Below are 18,508 nucleotides of genomic sequence, written 5' to 3'. Positions count from 1 at the left end.
GGGTTCAAGACCAGCCTGGACAACTTGGTGAGACCTCGTCTCTACAATAAATCACAAAAACTAGCCGGGCATGGTGGCGTGCATCTATAGTTCCAGCTACTTGGAAGGCTGAGGCAGAAGGATCACCTGAGTCCAGTAGGTCAAGTCTGCAGTGGCCATGAGCATGCCACTACACTCTAACCTGGGTGACAGAGTGAGACTCCAACTGAAAAAAAAAATTAGCTGAGAATGGTGGCATGCTCTTGTAGTCCCAGCTACTTAGGAGGCTAAGGCAAGAGGATTGCCTGAGCCTAGGAGTTGGAGGTTGTGGTGAGCCATGAGCCACTGCCCTTCAGCCTGGGTGAGAATGAGACTCCGACTCAAAAAAAAATGCTATTTGGTATGATTTTTGGATGACACCTTTACAAGATTAAGGAACTTCCCTTCCTATACTTTGCGTTCTAAAAGAAAGATAATGCTTAGTCTTTTGAGATCTTTAAATCCAGAGTGCTTTGGGATTTATAGAGAGCTATACAGAGCCTTGGTGATTGTTATTCCTTGAGTTCTTAAAACATAAGCCAGGTCTGGGTCCTTCCTTCCTCTGTGCCCAACTCTCATCCTCTGTGGCTTGTGGTTTCAGTTGTTTCCTTGACCGTCAAGATCCACAATTATGAAGAGCACATGCAGAAACATCGAAAGGTAAGCTCTGGGCATCATTCATGTTCAGCAGTGGCAGCCTTGAGGAGAGGAGTGTGGGAGGGGGAGGACTCTGGGTCCAGAGGAGCAGCTGGGAAGCCAGGTGGCTACAACACCACACTGCCCACCCCTCAGCTGTTATGGGAAAAACACTTCCTGCCTCCAGAGAATCGGGAGCCTTGCAAGTCTATGCTGTGAGTGTCAAATACTGATGGTGAAGAATACAGACTTGAGAGCATGGTCTCTGTGTCTGCCACATACTGGGTGCTCAGTAAATATTTGCTGAATGCGGGGCAACCCCTTTGGGCCTCCTCCCACTATAGAGAGCTTTTCTGTTCTCAATAAATCCTGCTTTCTCACTTAAAAATAATATTTGCTGAATGTTTGAAGAGAGTCGGATTGCACTGGCATCAAATCCCAGTTCTGCCACTTCCACTTAATTAGCTGAGAGACTTAAGGGAAGGTCCAGGTCTGAGCCTCACTTCTCTCTAAGATGGGGATCATAAGAGCACCTGCTCAGGATACAGGACATAATAGCAGCCACCATGGTGCATGTAAAGTCTGTAGGCCCTGTGCTAAATATGTGGCACACATCATTTCGCTTAACCCTTATAACCATGTTTCTCCCCCACTTTACAGAAGAATCTAGTTGTGGAGTAATTAAGTTATTCCTCAAGACACCACTAGGAGGTGATGTGCTGAGACTTGAAAGGAGGCATCTGCTCCAGAGCCCATGTTCTTAACCATCACACCGTATCTCAGCACAGTATCTGGCACAGAACTGCTGTGATTAGGCTGTTGCTGTTATGTTTGATAAACACATGGTTGTGAATACAGACTGGCCCAGCACCATGCCTGGCACTCGTGTTCCCTGCAACTAGTTGAGCCTGCTTCTTGGAGGTCTCAGATTTGTTCACTGGAGTGTGCAACACCAGTTCCACAGCAGAGAGCCCTCACCAGGCAGCACCTCGTTGTGGGTAGGGGTCTCCAGTAAGAGCAAAAGGCCTTCCTTCCTCTCTACCCCAACTGAGTTTGCTAAGCTCTGGAGAGGCCGAGTGGATAGTTTAGGAGAAAGAGCATGAGATTTAGACAAACAGACCCTGAATCAAAACCTGACCTCAGTACCCACAGTTCTAAGGACCTTTTATAAATCATAACATCTTTGGATGTTTTTCCCATCTGTAAAATGGGAATAACAGTGATAATACCTCCCTCAATTATACTAATATTTGCCTAAGATTGTTGGGAAATTTCAATGAAATGGTAAAATGACTATCTTTTGTTACCGTGAACAACAGTAACACTTATATAACTAAAAGTAATATCAATTATCTTATAGGATAAAACCCATAAACGCTATCTGCTGATCAGCATTGACCAGAGGAAAAAGATGCTCAAAAACCTCCGTAAGACCAACTATGATGTCTTTGAGAAGACATGTAGGGAACTCAGGATTGAGTACACCTTTCCCCCTCTGTATTACCGAAGAGCCCACCGCCGATTCGTCACCAAGAAGGCGCTGTGCATTCGGGTAGGGTTGGTAGCTGTTTTGGTTGGCCCAGTGGGACTGAGATGGAAGGAGCAGGTGGGAGGGGTTGTCTGTTTCTGTTAAAGTTATGGAACTGGCCCAAAGTCTGGAGGGGGCCCAGGGAAGTCACAGGCCACCAACCGCATGGAAAATGGCTGCGGTTATCACCTGTGGCGATAGTTCCCAGCCCACCCACTCCAAGTCTTAAGTTTTGAATGGAATTATGAGGTCTTTTCCTGTCCTCTTTCATCCCCAGGTTTTCCAGGAGGCTCAAAAGCTGAAGAAGCAAAAAAGGGCCTTAAAAGCTGCAGCTGCAGCAGCCCAAAATCAAGGCCAGAGGAACCCAGAGACCCCTTCCAAGGACCGACCAGAGGCACTCAAAGAAAACCAATAAATCCTGTTAAAATTCTTTCTTTCTGCCTTGAAGAATGATAGGAGAGAAAATCATCTCTTTTTGGTCTGAGGGAGAAGGAAGAATTTATTTTTTCATTCAGCTCTGGGATCCCAGAGTTGTTAAGGCAGTCTCTGCCCTTCTCCCAGAAGACACACTTGCATGACACCCCTCACACACGTTAATATGAACAACTACCTGTCATCCAGAAGGCGTATGTTTCAGTGTAGGCAAGACTAAGGACATGGCAGCACAGTGAAAGAGTAACTGACTGGGTGGAAAGACCATCCATAGGAGTTACCTTCTGGACTGGGCCCTAAAGGATGAGCAGGAGTTCACTGAGCAGGAATGGGTGGAAAGACATCCCAGGCAGAAGGAATTGCAAGTATAAAGGCAAAAAAATCTGGGCTGGGCACAGTGGCTCATGCCTGTAATCCCAACACTTTGGGAAGCTGAAACAGGAGGATTGCTTGAGCCTAAGAGTTTGAGACCAGCTTAGGCAAAATAGTGAGACCTTGTCTCTACAAGAAATTATCAGTTGCACTCCAGCCCAGGCAACAGAATGAGACTCCAACTCAAAAAAAGAGAAGAAGAAAAAAGGGCCAAGTCAAGATGGGAAGGATGATCCCTGAGGGCATAGCCTGAGTCAACAAAGGGCCAGGGTCAAGGGAGAGGTGAAGTGATGTAGGACAGAGCCAGGGATTCTGTAGATGTGAGAGGCAAGACTCCAGGAATAGTAGGGAAGGCCTTTAATGGGGCAGGACTTCTGAGTGGGCATGGCTACTTAGGGGTGCTATGCTAGAGGGAGAGGCCACCTTCATGATGTGGGGTGCCAACATTTAAGGAGGCTGGCAGAGGGGAAGAAAAGAACACACTTAAATGGATCAGGCCCTACAGGAAAGGCATTGGGTTAAGTGCTGCCTTAGGCACACTGTATAATACTCAAAGCCACCTTTACTCCCCACATTGGCTAATAATCCCCATTTTTCCAGAAGAGAACCGAGGTTCAGAAAGTTAGATAACGTGTCCAAATTCACACAGCCAGTTAGAGATAGGTCCAGTGTTCAAATCCAGCTCTGTCTTGACTCCAAAGCCCATGTTCTGTCCATTAGACCACACTGCCTAGGGACAAAGAAAAAATGGTCTGAGAAGCTAAGACAAGTCTACACTACAACAAACTAAAATGCCTTTAGGAGCCAGGCAGGTAATATAAATGCCTGAAGGCCCAACATAAGGTAGTAATGCTAAGCTGTTTGTTACATTCCCATTCTAGTTATATTCCCTTTTAAAACAGCACAGACCAGGCAAAATAACCAAATCAAAGCCTTAGTCCGCTAGCATTGGGCTACTGTATAATCCTGATACTGAGTTGTCAGTTAAGGGAAAGGCTAAAAAGTACCCATGGGGAAGCAGTTTCAGTGTGGTGCTTAATCCCAGTTGTAGGGAGGTATGGAGCAAGGATTTTAAGGAAGTTCCGGTTGTGAGTGTAGACTGCTTTAAAAAAAGCTGGCGTGGCTCAGCCTATAATCCCAGCACTTTGGGAGGCTGAGGTGAGTGGACTGCCTGAGTATGTGGGTTTAAAATCAGCCTCGGCACCTTGGAGAGACCTCGTCTCTACAATAAATCAAAAAACTACCCAGGTGTGGTAGTGTGCACCTGTAGTTCCAGCTACTTGGAAGGCTGAAGCGGAAGGATCGCCTGAGCTCAGCAGGTCGATGTTGGGGTGGTCGTGAGTGTGCCACTGTACTCCAGCCTGGGCAACAGAGTGAGACTTCAACTCGAAAAAAATCCTTGACTGGGGAGGAAGGAAAACAGATGAGAGGGTATGGGAAGGAAGCGAGGGTGGCCAGGTACACGGGATGACTCTAAAGCGGTAATGTAGCAGGAGCCAAAACAGTCTGGAATGCCCTGCCAAGGCATCCAGAGTGTAATCTGGCAAACGCAGGAAGCCACTGAAGGGATATGTCATATTTCTGAAATTTAGCCTAGCAGCCAGTGCAAGGTAGAAGAGAGAAAAGAGCAGAAATATGGAGGAACATAGTGATGTAGATAGAAAAAGAAATGGAGGAATAAATGTAAGAAAGGTTTTGGAGAAAAAAGCATAATTTGGAGGCCGGACGTGGTGGCTCAAGCCTGTATTCCCAGCAATTTGGGAGGCTGAGGTGAGAGGATTGTCTGAGTTCAGGGGTTTGAGACCAGCCTGGGCAACTTGGTGAGAATAAATCAATAAATCAAAACATTAATGGTGGTGCACACCTGTAGTTCCAACTTCCTGGAAGGCTGAGGCAGAAGGATCGCCTGAGCCCAGCAGGTCAAGGCTGTGGTGGCCATGAGTATGTCACTGCACTCCAGCCTGGGTGACCAAGTGAAACTACAACTCAAAAAAAAAAAAAGCACAATTTGGTAACCGATAAGGGCCCAGGAAGATGGATTTGGGAGTCAAGTTATATAAGTCCTGACATTTAGCCTGGGCATGGTGACTCACACTTGTAATCCCAACACTGGGAGGCAGAGGCAAAGGATGACTTGAAGCCAGGAATTCAAGACCAGCCTGGGCAACATAGTGAGACCTCTGTCTCTACAAAAATAAAAATAAAAAATTAGCTGGGCGTGGTGGCGTACTTGTAGTCCCAGCTACTCATGAGGCTGAGGTGGGAGGATGCCAGATATGGGGTCTGCAGTGAGCTGTGACAGTGCCACTGCATTCCAGCCTGGGCGACATAGCAAGACCTGGTCTCTCAAACAAAACAAAAAGTACTGACATTTACAGAAACAGTTGTTCATCGAAGTAAGTGTACAGCAGCAAGGCGCAGTGGCTCACACCTGTAATCCCAGGCGTTGAGAGCAGACTCCATTCTTCACCTCCACCTAGAATTCCAGGATCACTTTCTAGCCACCTGCTGTACCCTTTCATTTTGTATAAACAGCGAGGAGCAGGGAACTTCCGGGCCAGACGCTTTCAAGCACACAGTAGGGAGGCCATGCAGTTGCCTCCAAGAGCTTCTGGGTCCTCCCCATCTAAGTCAGCCACCACTTCGACTGAGGGCTTTCGGGGCGTTTTCCGTGATCTCACTGACCCCTCTCAGCAGCCCAGAGGGGGGTGTTTCTCCCATTTTACATCAGAGGAGGCAGAAGCCGAAAACCCCGCCAAAGTCACGCCGCGAGGAAGCAGTCACCGTGAGGCCCACTCAGCTCCGTCTGCCCCGAGCGTGCCCTGATGACGTTCAGTGTTGGCTTTCCTCTTATGGGCACCTGAGGCCCGCGTCTGCGTCGGAGCCCCGGCTCGCCGCGCCGACTCCGCTCCAGCCTCGCCCTTCCCAAGCGGCCTTAAGAAGTCAAAGCCAGCGCTCACCGGCGGGGGCCAGCGCCGCGCCGCGTCCGGCCGAGCAGCCCGCCGCGCCCAGTGAGAGCCCGCTCTCAGGGCACCTCCCACCAAGCTGCCTTTTGATTGGCTCCCCTCTCCCGTCGCGGCGTTGCCCTAGCGACCAGGCTGCTGGGACGCAACCACGGGGCCTCCGGGCCACATGCGTCTGAGTCCGGGGCTCTTCTCCAGCCCCGCTCCTCTCCAGCACCATGTCCGTGCGGACGCTGCCGCTGCTCTTCCTGAACTTGGGCGGGGAGATGCTCTACATCCTGGACCAGCGGCTGCGGGCCGAGAACATCCCAGGAGACAAGGCCCGCAAAGGTGAGAGGCCCCCGCCCGCACAGCCCAGGCCCGCACCCACAGCCCGGCCTCCTCACCGCCGCCCTAACACCCACAGCCACCAACCCCCCTGCATACTTCACTCTTATAGCCAGGGACCGTTGTCACAAGCCACAGCTCCCATCCCGGTTGGAGCTCCTCAGGAGTCAGACTCTTCAAAATATTTCACAGCAGAGGAACCGAGTACCGCCACTGGTTGTAATTAGGGCACCTCGTCCCCGCTAATTTCCCCATCGCTTCAGATAGGAGAGGTGATTCCCAATCTCTTTTGACAACCGGTTCCTTCCAATGTAGGAGTCGCATCAGCTGCCCACCACCTGGCAACATACCCTTTGCTTGTCCAAGCTCTCTCTTTACTCCCAAGGAACAGTTTCTTATTCTCTATTGCCCTACGTAATATCCTCCCACATAAGCTGGAGACTAGTCTTGCTCCTTTCAGAAGCTGCTTCTAGAAATGTAGGGTTCAGCGAGCACAGTGGCTCACTCCTGTAATCCCAGCACTTTCAGAGGCTGAGGCAGGAAGATGGCTTGAGCCCAGGAGTTGGAGACCAGCCTAGGCGATATAGCAAGGCCTTGTCTCTACAAAAGTTTTTTAAAAATTAACTGGGTATGGTGGTGCGTGCCTGTAGCCCCAGCTACTGCCACAGGCTGAGGCAGGAGGATCACCTGAGTCCAGGCTGCAATGAACTGTGATTGTATCTTGGCACTCCAGTCAGGGCAATAGAGTGAGACCCTGAAAAAAAAAAAAGAAAGAAAGAAAAGGAAATGTAGGGATCTAAAATAATATAGATAAATAATAAAACACAAGAAAATCATAAGCCTTTCCCTTCACAAGTGTTAGAGGGGAATGCATTTATGAAAATAATTATATGAGAGCTTCTAAAAGGCAAAATCTGACTCCTATATACACTACATCTAATCTAGAGAAATAACCACTCAGAACACTCTACCACTCTTTTCTTTTTCCTCTTTTCCACCCTTCTCAGCAAACAACTGCTTTCACCAAATTTCCTGGAATTAAGCATGAAGGAAGCCAGGATCACGCCTGTAATCCCACTTTGGGAGGTGGAGACAAGAGGATTACCTGAGCCCACGGTTTGAGACCAGCCTGGGCAACATGACGAGACCTCATCTCTACAGGAAAAAAAAAAAAAAAAATTAGCTGGGCATGGTGGCGCACACCTGTAGCTCCAGCTACTTGGAAGGCTGAGGCGGAAGGGTCAACTGAGCCCAGCAGGTCGAGGCTACAGTGGCTGTGAGCATGCCACTGCACTCCAACCTGGGTGATAGAGTGAGACTCCAACTCAAAAAAAAAAAAAGCATGAAGGAAATACTATATTTCAAGGTAGAGAAGGGAAAAGTTTATATAAAGGTGGTTGAAATGGCCATTGATTAAAACATTCTCTACAAAAGTCTCTGTATACTCAATTGATGTTAAACATACATATTCAGATATTAAGCATACATATTCAGATATTAACTACTGTGTCTGTGTGATTGAGTTCAGGTCCATGCATGAAGAGATAAAAAGAACCCCCAGCCAGGCGAGGGGCTCAAGCCTGTAATTCCAGCACTTTGGGACGCTGAAGCAAGAGGATTGTCTAAGCTCAGGGGTTCGAGACCAGCTTGGGCAACTTGGTGAGAACTTGTCTCTAGAAATAAATTTTAAAAATAAGCCAGACTTGGTAGTGCCTGCCTGTAGTTAAATAAATGGCTGCCAAAAAATAGAAGATGTGGACATAATGCAAAAGAAAACAGTATAAGGCCAGGCTTCTGGTGCTGCTCTCCTGATACTTTCTCTCCAAAAACTCAGGACTCTTGGTGGGGAAAGATGGTGAATTTTCCCAGAGGAGTCTGATCTTACAGTCCCCTTGCAGCCAGTTAGGGTGTGGCACTGGGCATGCTTTCAGACTGGTCTAGGGAGCTGTTGGTATTATGTATTGAGCCATGTGCCAGTTGTGTATTTTTTTTTTCTTATTTTCTTTTTTGAGTTAGAGTCTCATTCTGTCGCCCAGACTGGAGTGCAGTGGCATGCTCACACCACAGCAGCCTCTACCTGCTGGGCTCAGGCGATCCTTCTGCCTCAGCCTTCCAAGTATCTGGAACTACAAGGTGCATGCCACCATACCTGGCTTTTTTTTTTTTTTTTTTTTTTTTGAGTCAGAGTCTCACTCTGTTGCCCAGGCTAGAGTGCAGTAGCATGCTCATGGCCACCACAGTCTCAATCTGCTGGGCTCAGGTGATCCTTCCCCGCCTTAGCCTTCCAAGTAACTGGAATTACAGGCATGCACTACCACACCCGACTTATTTTTTGATTTATTGTAGAGATGAGGTCTTGCCAAGTTGCCCAGGCTGGTATTGAACCCCTGAGCTCAGACAATCCTCTCGCCTTAGACTCCCAAAGTGCTGGGGGTACAGGCTTGAACCACAGCACCCATGTATATGGCCTGGTGTAGTGGCTCACATCTGCAACCTCAGCACTTTGGGAGGCTCAGGCAGGAGAATTGCTTGAGCCCAGGAGTTCAAGACCAGCTTGGGCAACATAACAAGACCTCATCTCTACAAAAAATAAAAACATTAACTGGGCGTAATGGTGCACATCAGTAGTCTCAGCTACTTAACTGACATGGAAGAATCGCCTGAGCTGTGGTGAGCTATGATCGCCATTGTACTCCAGCTTGGGCAACAGAGCAAGTCCCCAGCTCAAAAAAAAGTCATGTATATGACTTAGATTATAACTTCAGAAACAATCTACTGGCAAATGGTTCCAGCAAAGACTGTTAATTACAAAACTTTTTTAAAATATGGATATGTGTAGAACTCTTTATCTGGGGATAATTTTTCTAGATTGAAATCTCTAAAAATTAAGGAGAAAACAAAATAATCTTTCATCCTTGGTGGGTGGTATCCAATGCCCTTCAGTAGAGAAAGCAGAACCAGAAGGGGAGCTAGTTAAGTGTTTGATGTGTATTATCCATTTGTCCCCAAAACAACTCTGTGAGGTAGGTACTATCATGCCCCCCATTTTACAGATGAAGAAACTGAGGTTAAAGAAGTTGTTTGCACATGCCTATGGTTCTAACTACTTGGAAGGCTAAGGCGGAAGGGTCACTCACTGCAAGTTGAGGCTGCAGTGGCCATGAGCATGCCATTGTACTCCAGCCTAGGCAACAGAGTGAAACTCTAACTCAAAAAAAAAAAAAAAAGTTGTTTGAAGTTTATATAGCTAAAAAGTGATGGAGCTATGTCTCAACCCATAAAGGGTCTTGATTCTTACAAATTTTTCTAGCCAACTGCACTTTTCCTCATTTGTTCTCCTTTTGGGGTCTCCCTGATTGCCTATGCTCTCAATATCTTTCTTTACAGTGTTCTCATCATTATTCCCTTCTTTTTACATGGAAATCAGGTGTATATAACAGAAAAGCAGAAACAAATACTGACATATTTTCCTTTTAATTCACATTTCAAGTTTTCTAACTTTAGCAGTTCCATCTGTACTTCAGAAAGGGAATCTTACCTTAATAAGAAATAAGATTGTACCCAAAGAAACTCCTTTCCTTGCCTGTTCTTGGAATTATTCTTTCTCAAGGAGGCTAGTGTCTTTAAAAGCTTGGTTTTGAGTAATGGGTATTCTTGTAGCATTAGAGAACATGGCTTCCTGAGCCTTTGGTGAGCCCCAGGGTAGCTCATCCTCCTGAGTTTCTGCTCTTCTTAGGCCACTCTCTAGAAGACATAGCCTTTCTTCAGCTTTTTTGGAATTTTTTATTTGTCATCCTTTTAAAAGCTTCAAATAGAAGTCAGGACATTTGCATTAGACATTAAAAGCAAACATGAAAAGTAAAGTGTCATAGATCAGATAATTAGAATTGGTATTTGTAAAGCCTCCTTGAAAATAATCTTGCTTCATGAACTGGTGTTTTCTTTTTATATGCTTCATGTAGATGAATGGACAGAGATGGACAGAAAACGAGGTATGCTATCTCTGGGCTGCATGTATTCAGTCTGCATCTACAGGTTCACTCAGGCCTTTATAGTGGGGCTCAAAGTGGGACCACTCTAAATATTGCAAGTAAAATAGGCATGAGTGTCTTTTTCGCTGAGATATTGGTTGTACATCTGAATCTTTTACTTAAGAGGAATAAATAACAGCATGTAAGATGAAAACTAAGCATACTTTGACCAAAGGGCCACACTGTACCTGAAGGATCTGTTTCATTTTTTTCAGTCCTAAGCTTTGCAGGGACAGCTGGGACAGTAGCCATACTTGGGCAGGTCGTCCTATTTGGTAATTGTTAAAACAACTTTATTAAAGTATCAGGTCACCAAAGAATTATGCTTCAACATGAGTGGCCCTCCCTGAGCCATTCTCCTTAGCACACAGAGGTATCTGCTAAGCAACCGAGACAAATGGAAGCATGTAACTGCATGGCTGCCAGGACCCTGGGGAGAAGGCATGACGTCATGCATGCAGTGTGGCCTCTTCATGCAAATCTTCAGTTTCCCCTTCACCTACCACTAACAGCAAACCTAAAAAAGTTGTCAACTCCTCAGAGTAAAGGCTTCGTTTTTCTCAACCTTCAAATGCCACAGGTCCCTTCCATCATTTGACATTTGGGTGCGGTTTATGCCTAGCATCAGCTGCCATCCTTGGTGTTTTAGGTGCACTCATCACACCAAGTATGGTGGGAAAATAACCAATATAATATTTAAGAGCATAGGCATTAGAATCAAACAGGCTTCATTGTCATTATAACCACATTGCCAACTGTGTGACCTTGGACTTTAAACTCTCCAAGATTCAGTTTTCCTCCTTAATAGAATAAAGATAATAATTCAGAATTCAAATGAGATAATACATCTAAAATTCTAAGCCCAGTGCCTGGAACATGGTAAGGATTCAAACATAGGAACAATTCAGGAGGGTTTCCTAGCCTTGCTCCAAAATTCTTGGCTCCAAATTGCATATTCCCATAAGCAAGTGAACTTAGAACAGAAGTAATTGGTAAAAACCTGGGCCTTTCAAGGTGAGTTTCTGCTGAGTTTCTGCTCTTCTTAGGCCACTCTCTACAAGACATAGCCTTTCTTGGGCATTTTTGGAACTTTTTACTTGAACAATTTCTGACTCATCCCTTGATGCATGGCAGAGTTTCAAGTGTGAATTTTGAGGGCTTTTATTATACAAAATTGAATAATTGGAATTTATTTTAACTGAAATGTTCAAAAATAATGAGTAGAACTGACTTCTTGACTGGGTGCAGTGGCTCACGCCTGTAATCCTAGCACTTTGGGAGGCAGAGGTGAGAGGATTGCTTGAGTTCAGAAGATTGAGACTGCTTCTGGGAGGAAGGAAGGAAGGAAGGAAGGAAGGAGGGAGGGAGGGAGGGAGGGAGGGAGGAAGGAAACTGACTTTTTAATCTGAACCCAAGACTAAGAAGCTTGATGTGGAGAACTCAGTTACCAACCTTCTGATGAACCGTGAAAACTCCCATCCCTCCCCTGCCTTAGCCTTTTCCTGATGAAATGTGGCTCCTAGTACATTCTCACCTCCTAAAAGTTTGCAGAACTTATTTGCATACCAAAAACCAGCCCTAACCAGACTAAGGGTCTGATTACAACTGTTTCTTGGGTTTAACTTAAATATGATATGCTGCTTTTTCTCTAGGGCAAGGCTAATTTCTCCCTTCTCTCTGTGCCCATTGTGTTGATCTCAGTGTCTGGTACATAATAGGCCTGCCTCAGTCAAGTGCCAGGTGCAGCAGATTGTGAGAAGATAACATGGTAATGTGTGCCTCCTTAAGGAGATGAGATGGGAGCCCTGGGTGCCAGGGCCCAACCACTAAATTGCTATCTCTTCTTTGAGGCATTTGTACTCACTGCTCAGCTCACAAGAACAGATCCTGCTGTCTTCTCTTCCCAACAGGCAACTTATCTGCACATCCTGTGCCAGGAGCCATGGTGATGTGTAGCTTCTTCACTTCCTAGGGGGAAAGGCTTCATTTTGCTTTTTACTTTGCCAGAGCAGCTAACAATCACCTTGGGGTTTTCTTTCTTTTAGAACGGATTTATTTGGGTCTAAGCTATTTTCTTAGATCCTTAAAGGACTCAAAGACTGGAGAAATTATTCAGCACCTAGGTGAATTGGTAGCTTTTTGTAAGCATCAGCCAATCAGAGTTGATGTGATGCTTTAACTTGGATTCTTCCTCTCTGGCACTCCTCCCTGGCCTACATAAATCTGTGGAAAATTCTTCATAGTCTCTTTTGAGGACTTATGTGTGGCTTTTCAAGTGTACCTGTATCCTTGCAAATTCTGCATTTTATATAGTCTATGATATGAAAAACAAGTGAGAAAACCCAGTTTATTGTAGGTCCTTACTTGTTTCTTTCAAAGGAAAAAGGCCAGGCATGAAGCAAACCCAAAGAGTTCATGTGTATCCAAGTTGTCTAGGTCCGGGAAATGTAAATACACATGGAGGGCAAGCTGCAATGGGCTGTTGTGCAGTGGCATGCTCACGGCCACCGCAGCCTTGACTTGCTGGGCTTAGGCAGTCCTTCCCCTCAACCTAGAACTACAGGCACATGCCACCATACCCAGCTAATTTTTTGATTTATTGCAGAGATGAGGTTTCGCCAAGCTGCCCAGGCTGGTCTCGAACCTGTGGGCTCAGGCAATCCTCTCACCTCAGCCTCCCAAAGTGCTGGGATTATAGGTGTGAGCCACCACACCCAGCCTTAATTTTTTAATTTATTGTAGAGACAAGGTCTTGCCATGTAGGCCAGGCTGGTCTCAAACCTGTGGGCTCAGGCAATCCTCTCGCCTTGGCCACCCAAAGTGCTGGGATTGCAGATATGAGCTACTGTGACTGGCTGAGATGCTTTTACTTGCTGACCGGAGCCCTCAGGGCACTTTACTTCCAGGCTGAGAATGCCTGAAATAGTCACCACATGACTCTACTGTGCCTTCACTCTGAAGATACATGGCCATAGTAGTCACCTTTTACTCTGCAAAAGAAGGAGGAGTTGTGGCACATGACTGTAGTCCCAGCTACTTGGAAGGCTGAGGCGGAACGATCACCTGAGCCCAGCAGGTTGAGGATGCTGTGACTGTGAGTGTGCCACTGCACTCCAGTCTAGGCTACAAAGTGAGACTCTGACTCAAAAAAAAAAAAAAGAGGAGTTGATATCTTTCCTCTAGGGATCACTCCTGTTTAAAAATTGATTTTGAGCCGGGCTCGGTGGCTCAGCCTGTAATCCCGCGCCTTTGGGAGTCTGAGGTGAGTGGATTGTCTGAGCCTGCATGCCTGTAATTCCGGCTACTTGGAAGGCTGAGGCAGAAGGATCGCCGGAGCCCAGCAGGCCGAGGCTGCGGTGGCCGGGAGCAGCCACTGCACTCCAGTCTGGACAACAGAGTGAGACTCCAACTCAAAAAAAAAAAAAAATTGATTTTGTATAATTATTTTAAGTAATCCATTTTGCTTTCACATTTTAATTTTTACAAATGTATTCTCTTGGTACCCACATACTCTCACATTTAGGCCATAATAACTGGTTTAATTAAGGATAATCTGTGTTCAATCATACCTGTTCCTATTTTCTTATACCAGAGGGTTTTCCTATCCCTTAACTAGTGATATTTTACTCAATAGGACAAAATATCTAAATGAAGGCCTAAAATTATAGACACTTTGATTTGCACACTTTTTAATTTTCACCAGATGAAAATTTTTCATTTGAGCAAAAGTATGAGATATAGCACTATAGTATAACATCAATATTATAGATCAAATGTAGGAATTTAGGCATTCTAAAATGGTGCTATCCAAAATACATGTAGAAACATTAGAGGTGTTTTAATCTCTAACCAGGGTAGACTAGTCTATTTTCTTTTTTTGTTTTGTTTTGTTTTGTTTTTTTGAGTTGGAGTCTCACTCTGTCACCCGGGCTGGAGTGCAGTGGCACGCCCACAGCCACCCCAGCATCGACCTGCTGGGCTCCAGTGATCCTTCTGCCTCAGTGTTCCAAGTAGCTGGAACTATAGGTGCATGCTACCCACCCAGCTAATTTTTTTTTTTAATGGTAGAGATGAGGTCACACCGAGTTGCCCAGGCTGGTCTCAAACCCACAGGCTCAGGCAATCCACTTGCTTCTGCCTTCCAAAGTGCTCGGATTATAGGCTGAGCCACCGAGCCCAGCCACCTTGTCTATATTCAATAAATGTTTTTCAAAAAAACAGTCAATTGCCATTATTGGTCCCATTTTGTAAAATCTAATTTTAAGTAAAAAATACTTATATTTACTTTTAAAAAAGTGATTTGTCATTTTCAGGAAGAGATCTAATCTAAAATACTTATAGGAATCTTATTTAAAGAAAGAAGAAACATTTCTCTTCTCATCAAGAGCAATAATGTATGTAAAAGTGGTTTATAACCGCTGAAGCACAACACATTGGTACCTCATCATCAGTTACATCTGCCCTGAAATGGTGTCATAAAACACTCTCTGAGTGCTGCTTTCTACTGGGTTGCCTGTATGGACCCCCAGGGAGCCGATCTCACTAAGCATGCAGCATCCTGGCTCTGAATCGTACACACCCAGCTTTTCCACCTGCACACAAGGAGCGCTTGGAATAAAGAACTTCCTCCATTAACTCACTCAGCTGTATTCTCTCTTGTCTCTACAGTTATGAACGACATCATCTCGACCATGTTCAACAGAAAGTTTATGGAGGGATTATTCAAACCTCAAGAGCTCTATTCCAAGAAGGCCCTGAGAACTGTCTATGACCGGCTGGCTCATGCCTCCATTATGAGACTGAACCAAGCCAGCATGGATAAGGTGAGCAGACAGCTGCCTCTGCCATCTCGGTTGCATTTCTTGTACCTTTTAAGGATGATCATAGACTAGGGTCAAATGAGATGATATATGCAATGATGCCTTGCAAGAAACATACACAGGTAAATATTAGTAGTTGTAGCTGAATTTGAGAGTTGGGAAAAATCTCAGAAATCATCCACACCACACCTATTTTGGTTATTCCAAACCGCCCAAAGAGTGCAGTTTCAAGCTCATATTTATGAACCTAGGAATATGTGCCTTAACCGAAAAAAAGGACTCAATCTTTTTTTGAGTTGGAGTCTCACTCCAGCCCAGGCTGGAGTGCAGTGGAACGCTCACAGCCACCCCAGTGTTGACCTGCTGGGCTCCGGTGATCTTCTACCTCAGCCTTCCACGTAGCCATAACTATAGGCGTGCACTACCATCTCTGGAAATTTTATTTTTTTAATTTATTGTAGAGGCGAGGTCTGGCCAAGTTGCCTGGGCTGGTCTCAAACCCATGAGCTCAGGCAGTCCACTTGCCTTGGTCTCTCAAAGTGCTGGGATTATAGGCTGAGCCACTGAGCCTGGCCCACTCTGATTTTTTAAAGCAACAATCCCTTCAGGAATATACCTCTGGAAAAAAATAATTCTATATAAGTAATGGCAGAGGATAGACCAGTCTATTTAAAAGAATTCCAGCTGGGCTCGGTGGCTCAGCCTGTAATCCCGGCTTTGGGAGACTGAGGTGAGTGGATTGCCTGAGCCCGTGGGTTCGAGACCCGCCAGGGCAACTTGGCGAGACCTCATCTCTACAATAAATCAAAAAAATTAGCCGGGCGTGGTAGCACGCGCCTGTAGTTCCAGCTACTTGGAAGGCGGAGGCGGAAGGATCGCCAGAGCCCAGCAGGTTGGGGCTGCGGTGGCCGTGCGGCCACTGCACTCCAGTCTGGGCGACAGAGACTCCAACTCAAAAAAAAAAAAAGAAAGGAATTCAGATGATTTATATAAATACTCTGCCCTCAAGGAGGGAGAGCATAACTCCCTGCTCCTCAGGTAGGGGCTGCCCTTAGTGACTTCCTTTCAAAGGGTACAGTATGGAAAGGAGGAAAAAAATAGATAGCTTTACAGCGAAGAAACTTGACAAACCACCTCAACCAGTTGGTCAAGTTCAGTATCAACAATGATGAATCATGTCACTATTTTGTACCTGACATGATGTGAAAAAATGGCACCCTATCTCTATGGTCTTCCTCCCCAAAACCCTAACCATAAGAAAATGTCAGACAAGTATCATTTGTCGGTCATTCTACAAAATACCGAGCCAATACTCAAAACTGTCAAGGTCACCAAAATCAAGGAACGTCAAACTGTCACAATCACGATGAACCCAAGGACCACTGAATATAATGTGGGCTTTAGTTAATTTAAAAGATAATTTTTTTCAAGTTTTTCCATTATGTAAACATTATTTATTTGTTTGTTTGTTTGTTGGGTTAGGGTCTCACTCTGTCACGCACGCAGGAGTACAGTGATGTAATCATGGCTCACCACAGCTTTGACCTTCTGGGCTCAGGAGGTCCTTCCACCTCAGCCTCCCAAGTAGCTGGGACTACATGCAAATGCTACCATGCCTGGCCAACTTTTTTATTTTTTGTAGGGACAAGGCCTCACTATGTTGCCCAGGTTGGTCTCAAACTCCTGGTCTCAAGCAGTCCTTCCATCTCAACCTCCCAAAGTGCTGGGATTACAGACATGAGCCACCCCGCCTGGCCATTATGTGAATTTTTTAAAATCATGAAGACTGCCGGGCATGTGGCTCAATCCTGTAATCCCAGCTACTAAGGAGGCTAAGGCAGAAGGATCACTCGAACCCAAGAGTTCGAGACTAGCCTGGGCCACATAGCAAAACTCTATCTCTACAAAAGAAAATTTGTTTAAAATATAAGGACTAGTGGTGGGTAGTAGGTGTGCAAAACCAACACTTACTTATTACTGGTACCTAGAAGCCTCAGGGAGATAGACTGCCTTTAACTGCCCTCTTATCTCCTGCCACTTACCTTTGGAAAGTTACTTTGGCTAGACCAAGCATGGTGGCCTGTAATCCCAATTCTTAGGGAGGCAGAGGCAAGAGGATTGCCTAAGCCTAGGGGTTGAAGATCAGCCTGGGCAATTTGGTGAGACCGCATCTCTACAATAAATCAAAAACTCAGCTGTGTGTTGTGGTACACGCCTGTAGTTCCAGCTACTTGGAAGGCTGAGGTGGATAGATCGCCTGAGCCTAGCAGGTTGAGGCTGCGGTAGCGGTGAGCGTGCCACTACACTCCAGTCTGGGCAACAGAGTGAGACTCCAACTCAAAAAACAAAAGCAAGAAGAAAGTTACTTTATCTCCCTGAGCCCCCATTTTCTCATCTACAAAATGGGGGTGACAACAGCTACATCATCAGTTATTGAGAGGATTAAGTAAGAAGCATATCTAGGCCTGGCACATAGTAGATGTTCAGTAAATATTAATTATCTTTTCAGTTCTGCTTGATCTTCTCTCTCTTCCTTTAAGAAAGTTTGGGTTTTCATATAGAAAGGACACAGAATTTGAAGTTTTAAAAAACTGAGTTCAGGCCAGGCACAGTGGCTCAGCCTGTAATCCCAGCACTTTGGGAGACTGAGGGAAGTGAATTGTCTGAACTCACGGGTTCAAGACCAGCCTGAGCAACTTTGTCTCTACAATTAATAAAAAATTAGCCAGGCATGATAGCACACACCTGTAGTTCTGGCTACTTGGAAGGCTGAGGCGGAAGGATCGGTGGAGCCCAGCAGGTCGAGGCTGCGGTGGCCGGGAGCATGCCACTGCACTCCAGCCTGGGTGACAGAGTGAGATTCCAACTCAAAAAAAAAAAGAAAAAACTGTGTTCAAGTCTTAGCTCTACCAGTTACCAGCTATGGGACTCAATTTACTGAATAACTCTGAACTTTCATTTCTTCATCTTGTATCTGTTTTTATCCGTTATTTCTAGCATGATTTCCTATACATACACAGACACTTAATGATTGCTAATGATGGCAGAGTCATCACACACACATCAGGTTGTTCCTGTTATATGCCATTTTCTTTCTTTCTTTCTTTCTTTTTTGAGTCGGAGTCTCACTGTCTCGTCCAGGCTGGAGTGCTCACGGCTACCATAGCCTCAACCTGTCGGGCTCAGGCAATCCTTCCACCTCAGCTTTCTGAGTAGCTGGAACTACAGGCATGTGCTGCTACACGTGGCTAATTTTTCTTGATTTATTGTAGAGACAAGGTCTCACCAAGTTGCTCAGGCCAGTCTCGAACACCTGGGCTCAGGCAGTCCTCTTGTCTCGGCCTCCCAAAGTGCTGGGATTATAGGCTTGAGCCACCACAC

General features: G+C 45.7%; 2 protein-coding genes across 4 annotated transcripts in view; both read left to right on the top strand.

Annotated features, from left to right (window-relative positions):
- Positions 1-2,614, top strand: part of LOC103254207 (28S ribosomal protein S15, mitochondrial-like) — a 7,692-nt gene extending 5,078 nt beyond the window's left edge. The window contains exons 6-8 of the mRNA XM_008052346.1: positions 620-678; positions 2,015-2,206; positions 2,460-2,614. Coding sequence (XP_008050537.1) covers positions 620-678; positions 2,015-2,206; positions 2,460-2,597 — 389 coding nt within the window. The 3' untranslated portion in view covers positions 2,598-2,614. The remainder of the gene's footprint in view (positions 1-619; positions 679-2,014; positions 2,207-2,459) is intronic.
- Positions 2,615-6,054: 3,440 nt separating this feature from the next.
- Positions 6,055-18,508, top strand: part of LOC103254195 (protein OSCP1) — a 35,108-nt gene continuing 22,654 nt past the window's right edge. The window contains exons 1-3 of one of the 3 annotated variants that reach the window (XM_008052330.1): positions 6,055-6,279; positions 10,239-10,268; positions 14,976-15,130. In XM_008052330.1, the coding sequence (XP_008050521.1) occupies positions 6,168-6,279; positions 10,239-10,268; positions 14,976-15,130 (297 nt within the window). In that variant the 5' untranslated portion in view covers positions 6,055-6,167. The remainder of the gene's footprint in view (positions 6,280-10,238; positions 10,269-14,975; positions 15,131-18,508) is intronic. The other 2 variants (XM_021709476.1, XM_008052335.2) reach the window with 2 other exon arrangements.

This window comes from Carlito syrichta, unplaced genomic scaffold (assembly GCF_000164805.1).
Source record: "Carlito syrichta isolate Samal-C Ts95f unplaced genomic scaffold, Tarsius_syrichta-2.0.1 Scaffold70195, whole genome shotgun sequence".
In the NCBI taxonomy this organism is placed as follows: Eukaryota; Metazoa; Chordata; class Mammalia; order Primates; family Tarsiidae; genus Carlito; species Carlito syrichta.
Note: the sequence above shows the minus strand (reverse complement) of the source record. Positions and strands in the feature narration are given on the sequence as shown.